This window comes from Dermochelys coriacea, chromosome 1, assembly GCF_009764565.3.
Source record: "Dermochelys coriacea isolate rDerCor1 chromosome 1, rDerCor1.pri.v4, whole genome shotgun sequence".
NCBI classification, from domain to species: domain Eukaryota; kingdom Metazoa; phylum Chordata; order Testudines; family Dermochelyidae; genus Dermochelys; species Dermochelys coriacea.
Window position 1 is genome coordinate 288,146,942 of NC_050068.2, and position 20,413 is coordinate 288,167,354.

Below are 20,413 nucleotides of genomic sequence, written 5' to 3' on the forward strand. Positions count from 1 at the left end.
AAACATCAGGTATTCTTCTTCTTGTAATAATAACCCAATTATTTGCATGACTATGTTTGGTTCATTCTACCAATTAAAAAGTGTCAGTAAAACTTTATATTACTAATTCTAAAGTAAACTGTAGTCGCTGCAATTAAAACTTAGGAGATTTCAGAATATAATACTTATTCTTATATAGCACTTTTCATTAGTAGTGCTCAGAGGCCCAGATCCTCTAAGGTATTTAGGCATCTAATTCCCACTGAAATCAAGTGGGAATTAGGCAAATGTTATCCCCATTTTATAGATGGAGAAACAGGAGAACTGAAAGTTAAAGAGACATGCCCAAGGTCAGTGGCAGAGTCAGGGACAGAACCAGGGCTGGTGCAATCACTAGGTGAGCTAGGTGGTTGCCTAGGGCACCAAGTGGTTGGGGGAGCCAAAAAGTGGTGCCCTGGCTCGGCAGGAAGGAGCCGCCTTCTGGAGGCACCAGAGTGCCAGAGTGTTGGCTTGTGGGGGCGGCGAGCCCCAGCCATGGGGAGCAGCCGCGCCCCCAGCCCCTCCTGCCTAAGCTATAGCCCGGCGCCCCCCCGGGGGCCTCCTGCAGGCAGGAGAGGGGTCGGGGCAGACAAGGAGCAGGGGGGGTTGGATGGGTCGGGAGTTCTGGGGGGGACTGTCAGAGGGCGAGAGTGTGGAGAGGGGTTGGGGTAGGCAGGAGACAGGGAGCACGGGGACCACCGGGGTGGGGTGGGGAGGGGAGGGCTCATGGGGGGGGCTGGGCACCCTCCAGGAGAGTTCGGGGGTGGGGAGGGGGGAACCTGGTCTGGGGAGCAGCCCCTGGGCATAGCTGGCCCCTGGGCAGGCTGGCCCTGGGGGTCTATAAAGGCTCGTTGGGATTTGCACCTCAATGAACCAATGTGCAAGGGGGGGGCGCAAGGTGGAAGTTTCACCTAGGGCGCAAAATATCCTTGCACCGGACCTGGACAGAACCCAGGATTCCTGACTTAGTCCAGTGCCCTATCCCTGGACCATGCTGACATGATGTATGAATTAATTTTTAAAAAGGCTAAATTTTTAGGCAAAAATTACAAACATAGGGATATACATAAGGAATATGTATTCCAGTCCCTGGGCTTTGTTTACTATTATCAATAATAAATAGATAATAAACTGAACCCCAAGGGTACCCTGATTATCTTTGCCATTCCAGTAGTCTCAGATAAACCAGATCCTCTGGGAAGCCACAGTGGTAAATCCCAACGTGAGCTAGACAGCGGTAACGAAGGCAGCTTGACTTTACAGGGCAAGGCAGCCCCGCTTCTATATTCAATTCTGTTTGGATGGCCCCTGTGCCTTCATATATCTGATTGCAAGATTGAAGGGGGGAGGGAGGAGGGAAGGCAAGAGAGGGGAAAGCTAATCCATTAGAATTTTTAGTTTAATTCTGAAGCAGCTTTTTTAAGGTGTTTCAGAAACACAGTATGAGTGTTAGGTACACTATAAACTTTTTATTGCTACTTGTTAGGGAGATTTTTCCAAACACCAGCTTGCAGCACACTGACTTTGACTTTTATAGCACAGCATCATGCCCTCGTGCAAGCATGTACAGTAGCTGATCATTGAATTTTGTGTGCATACAGACTGGTCAATCCTTTGTCCGCACCCAGATATTGTGTATATGCTCCTTTTATGATTGGGATTAGTGATGATGAGCACAATTCACTTTTTTGGGGGGAAGGTTATGACGGGCTATTGGGAACATGAGTGCTTCTCCCAGTGAACAAGAGTATTTTAAAGTCTTCCTATGGGAATGACTGTTCCCTGTCATTGCAGAGTTGGGGTTGGTATACTGCAAATACTTGGTTCTCTTCTCGCTCTTTTACTTGTCTTTACGTTATAAATGCTTCAGGACCCTGACCTACTGCTGTACAATGCCCTGGACATTTACAGAACTGTATAAATGCTTACTACCAACATTAGTTTTCAGTGAAGGATTTGTCCATACCAAGTTGGAGGCTTTAAACATCAATTATTTTTACTGTAGCTCTGTTTTTGGATGTATGGGTTTTTGTTTTTTTTAATGAGAATGGAGTTTACTTTTCATACTTACCTCACTCAAATTGCTGAAAAGAATTTGCTCAAATTTAAACCAACAAAGCACATTTAGGGAGACCTCAAGGATGGACATGGACAAATTCAGCCCCAAAAGGTGAATGTTATGAGCATGTAAGATCCGGGGTTTAAATGAAAAAATATTCTGCCATTTTATCTTTACAGGCAAATACGCACAAGTTTAATGGGACTACTCACAATGTATAAAGTTAAAGGTGTGCTTAAGTCTTTGCAGGCCTGGGGCCATATATTGTATTTCAGATACCTGTACAGTGATCATCTGTAAACTGTTAAAACTTAAACAGGTAACTTTTAAAAAGGGCTTCTTGTGGGGGAGGGAAGCAAAAGTGGAAGAGGAGAACCTGACATCACACAAATGTGACTCAAGGACATTTTAAAATATATGCGGTAATATGTAAGACGTGTCTGTCTACACCAGCTAGCAGGTGTTCTCTTTTATGTTCTCCTCATGGGTGTAGCTTGTAATAAAACTTTGTGTACACACACATACTTTCTATTTTAAAGTTTCATGGTTTATATTCACCCCCTCAACATGTACATTTTTCCATTAAAAATCCTCTTTAATCTTCTTCGTTTCACCGCATCCTTGCCTATTTTTAAGTATATTAAAACACCTGTGTCACAGAGGCAGGTGTATTATCCACCTTTTGCAGCTGGAGAAACTGAGGCAGCAGCAGCCACCCCTGATTACTCCTCTCTCACCACCCTTCTTCCCGCCCCACCCCATGTGACTGGGGACTAGTTTTTCCCTTTTGAGAAGAGGGATTTAGCGGGGATCACTGGCGTGAAAAGGCTCGGCCATGGGCTTGTCACAACGTTGCAATCAGCGGGACGTTTCCAGCCCCCGAGCCTCGCATTACCCTGCTCAGCATTTCAGGGCGGTGGCCACGGCCGGGAGCCTTTCCGCTGGGGGCTCCCCCCAACCTTTCCTGGAGCAGGGGAGAGCGTCCACGCTCCGCGCCGCCCGGCTGCCTCCCGCAGAGCCTCGAGCTTCGCCGGGGCTGGTGAGGGCGGGAGAGGGGGAAGCAGCCCCCCCCCCTCCATGGGCGGGCCCCGGGAGCGGACTGGATGGCTCCCGCGTCAGTCAGCGGGCAGGGCGCGTGCCCCGAGGGGGTCGCACCCTACTCCTGCCCGGGCTGCCGAGCTCGTGCCGGGAGGTGCGGGCGCCGCCGCGGCTCCGAGCCAGAGCCATGAGGGTAGGAGCGCGCCCCGGCGTGCTGCTGCTGGGACCAAGTCGTGGGGGGGAGGGAGCGGGGGCGCCTTTCTCTTCAGCCCGCCGTCTGGAGGGCAGGGGCGGTGGGACGAGGAGGCGCTGAGCCCCCGGGAGCCGGCGGGCCGTGGCGAGCGGTGTCACGCAGCGTCTCTGTTTGCTTCCAGGAGGCGGGCAGCAGCCTGTGCCTGGCGCTCCTGCTGCCGGCGGCGCTCGGCTTGGAGTTCAGCTATCACCACAGCGAGCAGCTGGGGAGGTTCCTGAAGGAGGTGCACCAGCAGCACCCCTCCATCACCGCCCTGCACAGCATCGGGCGCTCCGTGGCAGGTAGGCTGCTGCGGGGCGAGCTCCGGGGCAGTTGGAGACCGCGGGGGCGGGGGCGGGTCTGTTTGTTATAAAGTAGTTGAAGAGCAGCTCGCAGAAAAAGTCAGACGGTGTAGACATGTTTATCCGCATGTTAACTCGTTAACGTGTGACGAATGGCTAGTGGGGAAACCCACTTCTGATCTACCGGCGCCTTGACTTCTAGCCAAACGCGGTACAATTCTCAGCTCGGTATTTTGCGCCTGGGAGCAGATGCTTTGATATTTGACATGCTCAGGTAGTTGATGGCGATACAAGTAGAGGGCTTGGCGACTGCTCTTATCTCTGTAGTTCCTCGCATCGCTCTACTTGCATCTGCCCCTTCAGGGACTTGGGCGTGTGTTTACATTTAGATTATCTCTCTCACACTGTAGTAACAAACTTCCTCAGTGCAACATTTAGTAAGGGGTATATTAAACCACAGTTTTCAGAGTAGCAGCCGTGTTAGTCTGTATTCGCAAAAAGAAAAGGAGGACTTGTGGCACCTTAGAGACTAACACATTTATTAGAGCATAAGCTTTCGTGAGCTACAGCTCACTGCATCGGATGCATTTGGTGGAAAAAATACAGCGGGGAGATTGATATACGCACACAGAGAACATGAAACAATGGGTTTATCATACACACTAAGGAGAGTGATCACTTAAGATGAGCCATCACCAGCAGCGGGGGGGGGAGGGAGGAGGAAAACCTTTCATGGTGACAAGCAAGGTAGGCTATTTCCAGCAGTTAACAGTTATCAGAGGAACAGTGGGGGCTGGGGTGGGGAGGAGAAATAACATGGGGAAATAGTTTTACTTTGTGTAATGACGCATCCATTCCCAGTCTCTATTCAAGCCTAAGTTAATTGTATCCAGTTGCAAATTAATTCCAATTCAGCAGTCTCTCGTTGGAGTCTGTTTTTGAAGCTTTTTTGTTGAAGGATAGCCACTCTTAGGTCTGTAATCGAGTGACCAGAGAGATTGAAGTGTTCTCCAACTGGTTTTTGAATGTTATAATTCTTGACGTCTGATTTGTGTCCATTCATTCTTTTACGTAGAGACTGTCCAGTTTGACCAATGTACATGACAGAGGGGCCTTGCTGGCACATGAGGGCATGTATCACATTGGTAGATGCGCGGGTGAACGAGCCTCTGATAGTGTGGCTGATGTGATTAGGCCCTATGATGGTGTCCCCTGAATAGATATGTGGACAGAGTTGGCCACGGGCTTTGTTGCAAGGATAGGTTCCTGGGTTCATGGTTCTGTTGTGTGGTGTGGTGTGTGGTTGCTGGTGAGAATTTGCTTCAGATTGGGGGGCTGTCTGTAAGCAAGGACTGGCCTGTCTCCCAAGATCTGTGAGAGTGATGGGTCGTCCTTCAGGATAGGTTGTAGATCCTTGATGATGCGTTGGAGAGGTTTTAGTTGGGGGCTGAAGGTGATGGCTAGTGGCGTTCTGTTATTTTCTTTGTTGGGCCTGTCCTGTAGTAGGTGACTTCTGGGTACTCTTCTGGCTCTGTCAATCTGTCACAGTGTAACTTCTTTGAAATAGGGCTCTGAAGTTAGACAGTTCCTGGGCTACAGCTTCAAAAATATAGCTGATTTCAGTATTTTTTAAATGAGTGTAAGATGTCCAACTTACTAAAAGTCCAAGCCAGTCACAATGATGTTGTAATGTGTATTTTCTAATTTATGGATAACTTTAAAAGAAGTATAGTCTTCCTGAATTCACCCACTATTCCAACAAATACAAGTAAAAAGTACTTAGGTGCTGAAATCAAGACTATTGTGTCCCTCCCTAACACCAACTCTCAAACTCTTTGGGAAAATATAGCCAGTTATAGCTTGAGGCTTCTGCCTTTGTGTAGCTAGATTAGCTTGATTTATCTTTTAGATTTCAGTGCTTTCTAAGATGCACATAGATGTGCCTGGATTTTTTTATTTAAAGAAATTTAAAAGTCCAGTTTAATAAGTACATTAGCGTGCACCTACATTTATGCATGTCTTGTCAAGTGTTCTGAAAAGAAATTTATGTGCGTACAGTACTTTTCATTTGAGCAAGGAACAAGAAATTATTCTAAGAAATACGGTATAAAGTTAGAGATGAGGAACTACATTCTTGAGAAACGTGTTCACATAGTCCTGATAAATCTGTTTTTGCTTAAGCAAGAGCAATTGTAACAATGATCAAATCCATGATTCTGTTCTAGATAAAGCTGCATCATTATAGGCAGATTAGCATGAAGAACTATAGTAGCTAGACATAATGACAGGTTTCAAAGTAGCAGCCGTGTTAGTCTGTATTCGCAAAAATACAGTAGCTAGAGTATAGTAGCTAGAGTTGCTCTTTTATAGTGGCTAGAGTTGCTCTTTCATGTAGGGTTAAAAAAAAGATAAATGTGACTTCACATTTTCTGAATACAACAGTCCTTGTCTGAAAGAGAATTTGATTTTTAAAGTCCAGGCTCTTCTGTTTTGGCTATATATCAATCATCATTGGTATTAAGTATGAAAGCAGCTGCCAGACCACTCACTCACTCTTGATTTAAGGAAATAACTGATCAGCAAGTAATGAGCAAGGACCAAACTAAACAGAGAATCAAAGAATTCAGAGATGGACTAATTCTAGTAGGTCATCTTGACTATCCGCCCCAATGGAGGCTTGTTATCAAGTGTTAATGCTAATTAATATTGACACTTGTAATATTTTTATCTTGAGGGACCTTAACTGTTAAACATCGGGCCAAATCCTGCCTTCATTGCCATCCTGGGACTGCACAGGCTTCAGTGTGGCAAAACTAAAGCTGAATTTGGACCCTCTCACAAGATTAAACTTTTCTAACTTATGTGCTTAAAATATAGCCCCTAAATAAATATTTAGGCACCTGAAAAATCAGACCCCTTCATTTAGAAGAACTGAGCACCCGTAACTCCCATTGACTTAAAACCCAAAACTGGAAATGCACTTATCCTTTGTAAGTGAGCAAAGATTACCAAGGATTTTGGCATCCCCTTTCACTGCTCTGTTTAAGCACATGGGAGAGGTGGGAGCTGAAAGTTTTGTCTCAGGAGTGCCCCCCTGCTCTGCCTGCTAAACTTGCATTATGCAAAGTGAAAAGAGAAGCGCTTTGCTCCCTGCCCTTCCTAAGCACTTTAAGCAGAGCAGTGAACGGAGTAGATAGGCACTGAACAATGTATCAATACCACATAAAGCAGGGTTGGGCAGACAAATGAAGATGATAGGGAATCCCGCAGGAGAAGACAGCAGTATTGCATTTTTCATCCACCACAAGTATTTGGAGGAGTGGGGGAAGTAGTATCTGGGATTTGGGTGGAGAGAGAGCAAGAAGGTCCTTTCATTCTCAACAGCCAGCAGAGGATTTCATCCCACTCCCAGTAATAACAGTTAGAGACCTTCCCACATGACCACTAGCAGAGATAACTGGCTTCCAGAATGATTAAGCTAGTGCTTGCTTTACCCCTTCCCTACATTACTAGGATCAACATTAGATTCTGGTATACAGTTTTCTCAAGCTTTTCTCAAGGGAAATGGAATCTATATATATAATTTTAAAGTTTAAGTGTTATCACCATTTATATTCCTGCCAGGATCCTGAGGGAAACTAAAAACTAAACATCAATCCTCTTCCCCAAGTAAAGAAAACTGTCAAGAGATAATTATGGCAACATTAAGGTCCATGGAAGACTAATAGAAGAATTGGTATTATGAAGACACTACCCCGATCAATCGCTACACTAAACTTAAAGGAACAGTGTTACATACATGCCATCTCTTATCAATTTTCTTATCTGTATCTTTACTTCTACTCATCACTTGAGCTAGTGAGATTTCACGCAGATGCTCAATACAGTCCCTGTTTGCTAGAAACTGGGATTGGATGACAGGGGATGGATCACTTGATTGCCTATTCTGTTCATTCCCTCTGAAGCACCTGGCACTGGCCACTGTCGGAAGACAGAATACTGGGCTAAATGGACCATTGGTCTGACCCAGTATGGCTGTTCTTATGACTAATAGAGACCTGCGTGGATTCAAAAATGTGGATCCACATCCGCCAAAATTAACATGCATCCGACCCATGATCCACTAGGTGTCTTTTATGTGTATCCTGCAGCAGCAAGCCATCTCACAAGGGCTAGCGAAGGTGGTGTGGGAGCGGAGATGAGTGAGCAGGGGGTGGGTCTTGCAGGGAAGAGGTGGCATAAGGGCAAGGACTGAGGATAAGGGGTGGCACAGGGGTGGGGTTTCAAGGAGAAAGTGGCTGGGGGGAAAGGGGTGTTGCATCGGGTGCTGCTCCTGGGGGCTCACAAGTGGCAGCAGCAGTGTGTGTTGCATCACAGAGGGGTGGGGTGCTAGAGCAAAATTGCAATACCCTGAGAGAAGTAGTTAAGTCAACCGAAGCCCCAGTATAGATACTAATAGGTCAGTGGAAGAATTCTTCCGTCAACTTAGCTACTGCTTTTTGGGGTGAGGGGTGGCGGGTATCTATTACAACAGGAAATATCCCTTTGGTCTCTGTAGCAAGTGTCTACACTTCAGTGCAGTGGCATAGCTACAGCATTGCATCTGTACTGCTGCAGCGGTTGTAGTGTAGCCATACCTCCCTTAGTTTTAATAGCTTTTATCTTTTCTTTCACTTTGGTGATCAAACCATACCCATTAATCGTACTTTACATCCACTGATGTTCTCCAAACCTTCATGCAGATGAATATTTTGAGGCAATTTATTCAATTAACAAGATGTTCAGAATGTACTTCTGAACGTCTTGTTAACTGAATCCAGTGCAGAAACCTATCGTGAGTCTCTGAACATTTTCTTCAGTAGAGAAAATGGTGGCGTTATCAGAATACGCCACTATTCCCCCTCAGTTGCCCTAAGAAAGTGCAATTATCTTTTAATAGTGCTTTGCCTTTCTATAGCTCCATCCATCCATGAACTTCAAATGCTTTACAAACATTCATTAAGCCTTATAACACCACTGAGACAGGTTTTATTATCCCTGTGATACAGATGAGGAAGCCAACAAATAGTACAGTAATTAATTGCCTTGTTCCAGTTCACAGAAAAATCTATGGCAGAGCTTGTAATAGAACCCAGGGACTGAGTTCAGCCGTGGTGTAAGCAAGCGCAAACCCTGCTGAAGTCAATGGGAGTTGTGCCAGAATATATCAAGAATGAATTTAGCTCTAGAACTCCTGACTCCTTCCAATTCCTCTGCTTTAGCCACAGTGCTAAATGGCTTTGTTTTAGGCATTTTGGAATCCGCTTCTGGGTGGAACAAGCTATTTAGCAAATGAGTTCAAACTTAGAATTCATTTTAATCTAATGAATAAGTGATCAAACGGGGGGAAAAAAACAGGACACAGAGACTAGATATTTGTATTACAGTACCACCGAGGAGTCCTAAACTGAAAGTACATCTGCACAGCAGCTGGGAGATGTAATTCTCATCTTGAACGGATGATCAGGCACTACTTCTGCTCAAGCTAGCACATAAAAATAGCTGCATGGCCATGGTGGCTCAGGCTAGTGATTTGAGTACAATCCCGCCCAACCTCCTGATTATATATTTGGGTGGCTAGCCCAACCCACTGCCCATGCCATGGTGGCAACACTGCTATTTTTAGGCACAGGCTAGCATGTGTATGTCTACCCAAGATGGGAATTGCACCTCGCAGCTGCTGTGTAGATGTACCCACAGAATGAGACCTTACTGTGCTAGGCACTGTACAAACACAGAACCAAACAAAAATGTTTCTCTATAGCACCCATTATTAAAAGTAGCTAAGTGCTGTGTCTGGTGAAAGCTCCTCATCACACAGCCATCTCAACTATTACCTGTATATGTGTGCGTCATAAAAGCAGTTCTTTAACTTTAAGACTGATCAGTTTGTTAGTGAATTTATGGCTGACTGTTAAAGGTTTGTTGTTGTTTTTTAAAGAAAAAATCCACAGGGAATAATGCTTACTAAGAAAATGATGCAGATCTTTTCCCATGGATATGTGGTGTGAATCACATTCCTGTATATTAGAATCTTACCTTCTGCTGTTTAATTTGACTGCTTAATACAGACATGGCTTTTCAGTCCTGTCACTGGTCTTTGATAGCACATTTTCCCCAAAATGTATCTCGAGCTGGTGTTTCACAGAACTAGTTAGACATGACACAAGATGAATGGATTACATAGTTATTCAGGTTTTCAGTGTTCGTTCTAAATGGAACGTTTTACTCATCAATGGGCTCTGAATCAGGCCCTCATAAAAGTGGGGCATTCTAAAAATTATGATGTTTTAGTTGAACTTTTGCCCACTCTCCCCAAGGATAGTGGCTCTCCTGGTACTTCCCCTTTTTCCTGCCTCTTTCCTTCTAGCTTTATCTCCCCTCCCAGCTAGCATTGTTCTGGTCTTTGTCAGTGCCCGTGGCATACAAGTGCATGTTAACAAGATTCCAGATAATGCATAAATGTTAATTTATAAAACCAAATGGGTAGGTGACTTTGACATATTAACAGCCTTATGAAATCTAGTCATGATATATTCAGTGTGTGGCGGGAGGGGAAAGGAGTTAAAAACAGAGGGAAAAGACCTTTAAGGCTTATCTAGACTAGACTAAAAGGTGGTGTCTTTTTAAAATATATTTATTAGCTCTTTAACCATTGGCTCCAGGCTGGAATTCACCTCTACAAGCCATGTTAAAATACAATGTATCCTGTCTACACCAGACTTTTAAGACACATTAGTTAAAACATTTTAGCAAATACATTTTAAAATACACCTTTTAGACCAATATTGAAATATACTGAGAGATTTAATTAGACAGATTCTTGCATGTGCAACCTGTAGTTGTCTAGGACCTATACATATCGCCTATATCTATTTGTAGGAAGAAAAAATATAGCAATTTACCTCTGGTATTCATTTAAGTGGCTGTGATAACTTGAGTCAGACACTTGAGGACTGCTAAGGATAACAGATTGTGAAAAATACAGGGTGTTACCTGGCTGTAATTGTTTCATGATGTTTTATAGGCCTTTGTAGCCTATCAGTATGACAGCAATTTTTATGTGCGTGATTTATAAAGGTTACGTTTTGTTGTTTGTGTCCCCTGTGATCGTGGTGAGTAAAGCTGGTTAGGAAATTCCTCCATCCCCTCCCTCTCCCCCTCACATAAAACAGTTTTATTTACATTTTGTAGTGGGGGGCGGGGTAGAAAGCTTTAAAAAAATTGATTTGGGGGGTTCTGACAAAATTTGTTGCATTTTTTTCCCCAAAAAAATTAATTTTCAGTTTAAAATGTTGATGGAAGATTTTCATACAGTTCCAGTTTTGAATCTAAACTGGATAATGACTTAATCTAGAATGTTACAATGGGAAGCATATCCACTTAAAATGGTACTTACAAGAGGAGACTGTAATTGTTCCGTTCTAAATATGGAGGTGCAGCTTGCGTATCTTTATCCAAACAAAACCAGCCTCTATGGACCACTCTTTTGTATTGAAGATGAGGGTGACTACTGGGCATATAGTACTCCCTAATCTGCATTTGTCCCACAGACTGCACTTTGTCCATCTGTTATAGTGACATAAAAAAGTAATACTGTTCACTCAAGCATAATGGAGAGAAAAAAATCTAACCCAGCAAAAACAAACCATGCCCTTCTATTTGTGTCGAACCAACATCTATTATAGGTTATCAGTTTTTAAATGACCAAGACTGAACCAGTTCAAGCTCTTTTTTAAAAAAAAAAAAAAAAAAATTATCCAGATCATGAAAATGGAGTCATTCAAAACTAGCATATGGAAAAATCCTATTTTCCCTTTTTGAGATAGGAGATCCACTTCAGGCTTGTTTCTAACTACATCCATGTACAGGCATGTCAGGCTGCCCCTCCTGTCTGCTGTGCTTGGGAGCAGCCAGGGATTTTAAACTTACAAAAGCCTTTTTTCCCCTATAAAGCAAGATCCTTACAGCTTTTTATGTCCTGTTGCTGATAAGAACAGAATGAGCAGGCAAAGCAAGTGGACAGTACAACTCTCACCTGTGAACCAAAACACAGCTGGTGAGATTAACAACCCCAAAAGTCTTGTGAAACTCAGAAACAGTAAATTTTATTTTAGTATCCATTTTTATTTGTGCCGATATCCTTAACTGATGCTAGAAAGTGAATATGTAATGACTGTAAAAGAACTGGGGTTTAGCAACATGGAACAAACAAGCCACGGCAATTTTTTTTTTCTCTTATAAAGTGCCACTTCCTGTAATGCTATAGTGGAGTTCCTATGGACTCAAATAAAAAGTCTGTCATGGAACAATATTTCTTCTTCTTATAGCTAGCAACTCCACTGATAATTCAGTGGGGGTAGAATGAGATAGTCTTTTTGTGGGTCACTCCTCACTGGGGGCACATTATGTCTATGCTCCATGATCTGCTCTGCCTTTAAACTCATTTCCATGGGAAATTTATGGTATTTATTTTTCTTATAAAGCCCTGCAAAAGTTACGTTCTGGTTATCTCAGATTGGCTCTCTCCATGTGCAACACCACAGCATGTGAGATCAGCTGAGACACCAAAGATAAAACAAACACATACATACACTCTGGTTTAATCATGAAGGAGTTTTCAGTGAAGGGTCCTCCACTGTGAAATTAGCTTCAGCCATCACACTGCCAGAGCCTAGATTTGTTGACCTTCAGGTCACGCTACAAGGTCCATCTGTTTTTTGTGGTGGGTTTTTTTTTTGTTTTTGTTTTCATACATGGGCGGAGATGGGATGAAAGCAATATGTGGTGACTTTTTAAAAAGCTGTTTGTATGACGGTGATCCTATTTGTGTATTATGTTTTTATAAAGCATGTACATACACCCATTTAGACACAAAGTATGTGAGCAGAAACTAAATTAGAACCTGTATGTACACATTGTTTTGTCTGAGATCCTCCTGTTTGTCGTCTTTTCTCTCGCCTTTAAGAGGAGAGCAGTGTTTTTATAGTCACTGATCAGGGCGATGAGGTGCCTGCTCCAAATGACTAGAACAGCTGCTTTCCCTCACCCAATCAAGCAATGGGGGGAGGAAAACAGCTGCATTTTCTAGACCACTACCAGAAGCCTCTGTCCATCTCTGGACCGCTCACAAAGCCACAAGGGTTTTTCCTCTTTAGAATGCTAAAAGTGAAGCTGCTGCTCCAGGTGGATTCCCTTGTTAATCCCCAGTTCTGTGTTTAGGCCACTGAGGTCTATATTCATATGTGTCTCCGTTTCAGTGAGCATGAATTGAACCTATTTTATTATATTACACTACATATAGTTACAATTTGTACTGTTCTCCTGGGAGCTCACATCTTGCCTGTCTCAATACAAATGGTCCTGAGATGGCTATTCTTGGTAATACGGCAAGTCAGAAGTTGACAAGTCACTGGAGAGTAGAGGTCTAGATTTTTTCAAAAGGCTAGTTCCTTTTTGTGAGTGGAAATAGAGCGATTAGCTGTACAAATGCTGACTGTGATGGATTGGTATGTCTGCATGTACCAATATATATCTTCAAACTCCATGTTTTGTGAAGGATAATTTGATTGTGAACCTGTCCTGTGCCTTCACTGGGTTTTGTAGCCACCTGAAACACACAGGCAGTGTCAGGAGAAATATTTGGACCTAGCAGAGGGCTAACAGTGGAGGGTGGTTAAACCTTGATGATCCTTGGACAAAAGCCACAATCCACAAAAGTACTTAGGGGCCTAAATGCCAGTTATAGGCTTCACTGTGATGCTCAAAACTCCCACCAACCCCTGCAGGGGCCTAACTCACTTGTTGCCTAAGTTTTCAGGGTAAAATTTCTCTCAGCACCTAAGTTTCTGATTCTGGGCTTGCACGCTGTTGCTATGTCTAGGCATCTGGATGCCTGTCTCCTACCTAAGCCCCAGAGTGAGCCACCAATTAAGGGGAGATAGGCAGATGAACACCGGCTATCTTACCTGTGACGCCTAATCATTAGATGTGCTCGGAGGCTACCTTGTGGATTATAGTCCATTCAAAATCTGGCCGAGGAAGAGGAGGTGGCTGTGCTGCCAACCTTATAACCAACCTTATAACGTTTTAGTCCAGTGCCTGGAGCACTCACCTGGGATGTGAGAGATGAAGTTCAATTTCCCTTCTGCCAGAGAGGGAGAAGGGATTTGAACATGGATCTCTCACCTCGTTTCTTCTCTTCAGGCAGGTGGGAAATTGAACCTGGGTCTTCCACCTCCAAGTTGAGTGCTCTAGCCACTGGGCTACAAATTATAAGGTGGGTACCACTTCCTTTTCCCCCAGCTGTTTTGTGTTGAATGAGGCAGGGGCCTAACTCATTCCGGCAAGAAACTGCTTAGGTGAGTCAACTGACTCAGGCTTTCACTCTGGGGTTAAAAATAGCAGGGTAGACAAGTGGGACTGGGCTCTGAAATCCAGGGAGTCTGAGCCCAAATATCTGCACTGCTATTTTTAGCCCCATAGCGCAAGCCTGAATCAGTTGACCTGGGCTCTGAGACTCTCTGTGGCAGGTCTTTGTTTGCAGAGGGGACACTTAGGCACCTCTCTTTGTGAGAGTGCCTATCTCTCCCCATTCATTGTGTAAGGAGCCTAGGCACCTAACCTCGGGTATTGTGGATCACAGTGATGTTCCTGATACTCTCAAAGGGTATGTCTACACTAGGAAATTAGGTCAAATTTATAGAAGTTGGTTTTGTAGAAAGCGTTTTTGTACAGTCGACTGTGTGTGTCCCCACACAAATGCTCTAAGTGCATGTAGTCGGTGGAGTGTGTCCACAGTACCGAGGCAACCATCGACTTCCAGAGCTTGCACTATGGGTAGCTATCCCACAGTTCCCGCAGTCTCTGCCGCCCATTGGAATTCTGGGTAGAAATCTCAGTGTCTGATGGGGCTAAAACATTGTCATGGGTGGTTCTGGGTACATATCGTCAAGCCCCCCTTCCCTCCCTCCCTCCGTGAAAGCAAGGGCGGACAATCTTTTGCGCCTTTTTTCTTGAGTTACCTGTGCAGATGCCATACCACGGCAAGCATGGAGCCTGCTCAGCTAACCATCACTGTATGTCTCCTGGGTGCTGGCAGACGTGGTACTGCATTGCTACACAGCAACAGTTTATTGCCTTTTGGCAGCAGACAGTGCAGTATGACTGGTAGCCATCGTCAACGTAGTCCAGGGTGCTCTTTTAACCGACCTCAATGAGGTCGGGGCCCCTGGGCAAACATGGGAGTGATTCAACCAAGTCATTTCCCTTTTAAGTTTCATTTCCTGGCGATTCAGTCCTACCGGCAGTGCACTGTCTTTTAATCTGCAGCCAGCAAAAGACGATGGCCAGCAGTCATACTGCACCGTCTTCTACCAAGCACCCAGGAGATGACGATGGCTAGCGGTTGTACTGCACAGTCTGCTGCCAGCAAGATGTATAAAGATAGATGAAGTGGATCAAAACAAGAAATAGACCAGATTTGTTTCTGTATTCATTTTCTCCTCCCTCCCTCCCTCCCTCTGTGTAATCAACGGCCTGCTAAACCCAGTTTTGAGTTCTATCCTTGAGGGGGCCATTCTGTTTCTTGCAAAGCCACCCCCTTGGTTGATTTTAATTCCCTGTAAGCCAACCCTGTAAGCCATGTCATCAGTCGCCCCTCCTTCCGTCAGAGCAACGGCAGACAATCGTTCCGCGCCTTTTTTCTGTGCAGACGCCATACCATGGCAAGCATGGAGCCTGCTCAGATCACTTTGGCAATTAGGAGCACATTAAACACCACATGCATTATCTAGCAGTATATGCAGCACCAGAACCTGACAAAGCGAAACCGGGCGAATAGGCGACATCAGCGCGGTGACGAGAGTGATGAGGACATGAACAGACTTCTCTCAAAGCACGGGCCCTGACAATGTGGGCATCATGGTGCTAATGGGGCAGGTTCATGCGGTGGAACGCCGATTCTGGGCTCAGGAAACTGCATAGTATTGCAGGTCTGGGACGATTCCCAGTGGCTGTGAAACTTTTGCATGCATAAGGGCACTTTCATGGAACTTTGACTTGCTTTCCCCTGCCCTGAGGCGCAAGAATACCAAGATGAGAGCAGTCCTCACAGTTGAGAAGCAAGTGGCAATAGCGCTGTGGAAGCTTGCAACGCCAGACAGCTACCAGTCAGTCAGGAATCAATTTGGAGTGGGCAAATCTACAGTGGGGGCTGCTGTGATGCAAGTAGCCAACACAATCAAAGATCTGCTGATATCAAGGGTGGTGACTCTGGGAAATGTGCAGGTCATAGTGGATGGCTTTGCTGCAATGGGATTCCCTAATTGTGGTGGAGCCATAGACGGAACCCATATCCCTATCTTGGCACTGGAGCACCAAGCCGGCTAGTACATAAACCGCAAGGGGTACTTTTCAATAGTGCTGCAAGCACTGGTGGCTCACGAGACGTTTCACCAACATCAACGTGGGATGGCCAGGAAAGGTATATGACGCTCGCATCTTCAGGAACTCTGGTCTGTTTCAAAAGCTGCAGAAAGGGACTTTCTTCCCAAACCAGAAAATAACTGTTGGGGATCTTGAAATGCCTATAGTTATCCTCGGGGACCCAGCCTACCCTTTAATGCCATGGCTCATGAAGCCATACACAGGCAGCCTGGACAGTAGTAAGGAGCTGTTCAACTACAGGCTGAGCAAGTGCAGAATGGTGGTAGAATGTGCCTTTGGACGTTTAAAAGCACGCTGGCACAGTTTACTGACTCGGTTAGACCTCAGCGAAACCAATATTCCCACTGTTATTACTGCTTGCTGTTCTCTCCATAATATCTGTGAGAGTAAGGGGGAGACATTTATGGCAGGGTGGGAGGTTGAGGCAAATCGCCTGGCTCCTGGTTACGCACAGCCAGACACCAGGGTGGTTAGAAGAGCACAGGAGGGTGCGCATCAGAGAAGCTTTGAAAACCAGTTTCATGACTGGCCAGGCTATGGTGTGAAAGTTCAGTTTGTTTCTCCTTGATGAAACCCCCCCGCCCCTTGGTTCACTCTACTTCCCTGTAAGCTAACCACTCTCCCCTCCTCCCTTTGATCATTGCTTGCAGAGGCAATAAAGTCATTGTTGCTTCACATTCAGGCATTCTTTATTAATTCGTCACACAAATAGGGGAAAAACTACCAAGATAGCCCAGGAGGGGTGGTGGACGAGAGAAGTACCAGGAGGGGTGGTGGTGGAGGAGGGAAGGACAAGGCCACACAGCACTTTAAAAGTTTAAAACTTATTGAATGCCAGCCTTCTGTTGCTTGGGCAATCCTCTGGGGTGGAGTGGCTGGGTGGCCAGAGGCTCCCCCACCGCGTTCGTGGGCATCTGGGTGAGGAGGCTATGGAACTTGGGGAGGGGGCGGTTGGTTACACAGGGGCTGTAGCGGCGGTCAGTGCTCCTGCTGCCTTTCCTGCAGCTCAACTGTACGCTGGAGCATATTCGTTTGATCCTTCAGCAGCCTCAGTATTGAATCCTGCCTCCTCTCATCACGCTGCCACCACCTTTCAGTTTCAGCCCTCTCTTCAGCCCACCACTTACTCTCTTCAGCCTGTCACCTCTCCTCCCGGTCATTTTGTGCTTTCCTGCACTCTGACATTGTCTGCCTCCACGCATTCGCCTGTGCTCTGTCGGTGTGGGAGGACAGCATGAGCTCAGAGAACATTTCATCGCGAGTGCGTTTTTTTTTCACCTTCTAATCTTTGCTAGCCTCTGGGAAAGAGGAGATCCTGTGATCCTTGAAACACATGCAGCTGGTGGTGGGGGAAAAAAGGGACAGTGATATTTAAAAAGACACATTTTATAGAACAATGGGTACACTTTTTTACGGTAAACCTTGCTGTTAACATTACATACATAGCATATGTGCTTTCGTCCCAAGGTCGCATTTTGCCTCCCCCCACCACGTGGCTAGCCCCTCATCCCTCCCCCTTCCTGTGGCTAACAGCGGGGAACATTTCTGTTCAGCCACAGGCAAACAGCCCTGCAGAAACGGGCACCTCTGAATGTCCCCTTAAGAAAAGCACCCTATTTCAACCAGGTGACGATGAATAATATCACTCTCCTGAGGATAACACAGAGAGATAAAGAACGAATGTTATTTGAACGCTAGCAAACATACACTGCAATGCTTTGTTCTACAATGATTCCCGAGTACGTGCTACTGGCCTGGAGTGGTAAAGTGTCCTACCATGGTGGACGGAATAAGGCTGCCCTCACCAGAAACCTTTTGCAAAGGCTTTGGGAGTACATCCAGGAGAGCCATGAATGCCAGGGCAAATTAATCATTAAACATACTTGCTTTTAAACCATGTATACTATTTAAAAAGGTACACTCAGCAGAGGTCCCTTCTCCACCTGGCGGGTCTGGGAGGCAGCCTTGGGTGGGTTCGGGGGGTATTGGCTCCAGGTCCAGGGTGAGAAACAGTTCCTGGCTGTTGGGAAAACCGGTTTCTCCGCTTGCTTGCTGTGAGCTATCTACAACCTCCTCATCATAATCTTCCTCATCCCCAGAATCTGCTTCTGTGTTGCCTCCATCTCCATTGAAGGAGTCAAACAACACGGCTGGGGTAGTGGTGGCTGAACCCCCTAAAATGGCATGCAGCTCATCATAGAAGCGGCATGTTTTGGGCTCTGACCTGGAGTGGCTGTTCGCCTCTCTGGTTTTCTGGTAGGCTTGCCTCAGCTCCTTAAGTTTCACGTGGCACTGCTTTGGGTCCCTGTTATGGCCTCTGTCCTTCATGCCCTGGGAGATTTTCACAAATGTTTTGGCATTTCAAAAACTGGAACGTAGTTCTGATAGCACAGATTCCTCGCCCCATACAGCGATCCCGTACCTCCCGTTCAGTCCATGCTGGAGCTCTTTTGTGATTCTGGGACTCCATCATGGTCACCTCTGCTGATGAGCTCTGCATGGTCACCTGCAGCTTGCCACGCTGGCCAAACAGGAAATTGAAATTCAAAAGTTCGCGGGCCTTTTCCTGTCTACCTGGCCAGTGCATCTGAATTGAGAGTGCTGTCCAGAGCGGTCACAATGGAGCACTCTGGGATAGCTCCCAGAGGCCAATACTGTCTAATTGTGTCCGCAGTGCCCCAAATTTGACCCAGCAAAACCGATTTCAGCGCTAATCCCCTTGTTGGGGGTGGAGTAAGGAAATCGATTTTAAGAGCCCTTTAAGTAAAAAAAAAGGGCTTTGTCATGTGGAGGGGTGCAGGGTTAAATCGATTTTAATGCTGCTAAATTCGACCTCAGCTCCTAGTGTAGACCAAGGCTAAGTGCCTAAAAGTTAGGTGGTGTGATGCTTGGTGTTGCGATGCTCAGCACTGTTGCAATGCTTAAGTTCCTCTGTAGATATGGGCAGGGGTGCCATTTCAAATTTGGGAGAGGCAACTTTAACCATGATTCCAGGGGCTACTTAGGCACCTGAAAACTAGTTTTTTTTGCAGATGGGGGTGGGGAGGGGCATAAACGAAAATTATAATGCAAAGGGGGAGTTCAGCTCAAAAAGTTTGAAAACCACTAAGGGTGCAGGTAGGGAGCGTAGCTCAGGCTGCAGGGAGGGGCTGTGTGCGGGGAGGGGTGTAGTTCAATGTCCAGGCAGGGGGTAGCTAGGTGCTGTGTGCCAGGACTTGGGAGGGGCGTAGCTCAGGATGCAGGGAGGGGCTGTGTCTGAGGGGGTGCTCCTACTGAGGGACCGGCCATGCACTCAGTCTCTCTGTGACACAGTGGGGGCAGCTCCGAGGTAAGGATGCCAGCTTTCTGATTGCAAAAAAACAGAACACCCTTGCCTCACCCCCTGTCACTCCATCCCCCCTCCCTCCATCGCTCACTCTTCCCAACTCTCACTCACTTGCTCATCTTCACCGGGCTAGAGCAGGGAGTTAGGGTGAGGGAGGGGGTGATGGCTCTGGCTGGGGGTGCAGGCTCTGGGGTGGGGCTGAGGATGAGGGGTTTGGGGTGTAGGAGGGAGTTCAGGGCTGGGGCTGGGAGTGTGTGTGTGGGGGGTTAGGGCTCCGGCTCGGGGTGTGGGCTCTGGGGGTGGGGTCAGAAATGAGGGGTTCAGGGTGTGTGAGGAGGCTCTGCGGTGGGGCAGAGGGTTGGGGTGTGTGAGGGGGTGAGGACTCTAGCTGGGGGTGCAGGCTCTGGAGTGGGGTCAGGGATGAGAGGCTTGGGGTGCAGAAGGGGGCTCAGTGCTGGGCCAGGAGTTTGGGGGGCAGGAGGGGGTGCAGGCTCTGGCCGGTTGGAGCTTATGGGCTCCGAGAAGTGGCTGTCATGTACGGCTCCTAGGCTGACAGGTCAGGGGGATCTGTGCATTGCTCATGCCTGCAGGTGTCGCCCCCGGAGCTCCCATTGGCCCAGCCCAATTGGGATCTGCAGAGCTGGCATTCAGGCTGCCCCTGCACCTAGGAGCTGGACATGCTGGCTGCTTCCAGGGAGCTGCGCAGAGCCAGGGCAGGCAGGGAGCCTGCTTAGCCCTGCTGCACCGCTGAACGGACTTTTAGCGACCCGGTCAGCACTGCTGACTGGAGCCGCCAGGGTCCCTTTTTGATAAGATGTTCCAGCTGAAAACCAGATGCGTAGCAACCCTACTCCAGGGGCTGGGCCAAGAGGCAGGCTCTGTCCACCCAGGGACACAATGGGCGGTGGGAGGGGGACACCCTGACATCAGGCCCTGCCCAGCAGATCAGGCTC

General features: G+C 46.6%; 1 protein-coding gene across 2 annotated transcripts in view; it reads left to right on the forward strand.

Annotated features, from left to right (window-relative positions):
- Window positions 1-2,893: 2,893 nt before the first annotated feature.
- Window positions 2,894-20,413, forward strand: part of CPM (carboxypeptidase M) — a 54,611-nt gene continuing 37,091 nt past the window's right edge. The window contains exons 1-2 of one of the 2 annotated variants that reach the window (XM_038378918.2): window positions 2,894-3,116; window positions 3,490-3,649. In XM_038378918.2, coding sequence (XP_038234846.1) covers window positions 2,913-3,116; window positions 3,490-3,649 — 364 coding nt within the window. In that variant the 5' untranslated portion in view covers window positions 2,894-2,912. Of the gene's footprint in view, window positions 3,117-3,173; window positions 3,309-3,489; window positions 3,650-20,413 lie in introns of those variants that run through there. The other variant, XM_038379002.1, reaches the window with a different exon arrangement.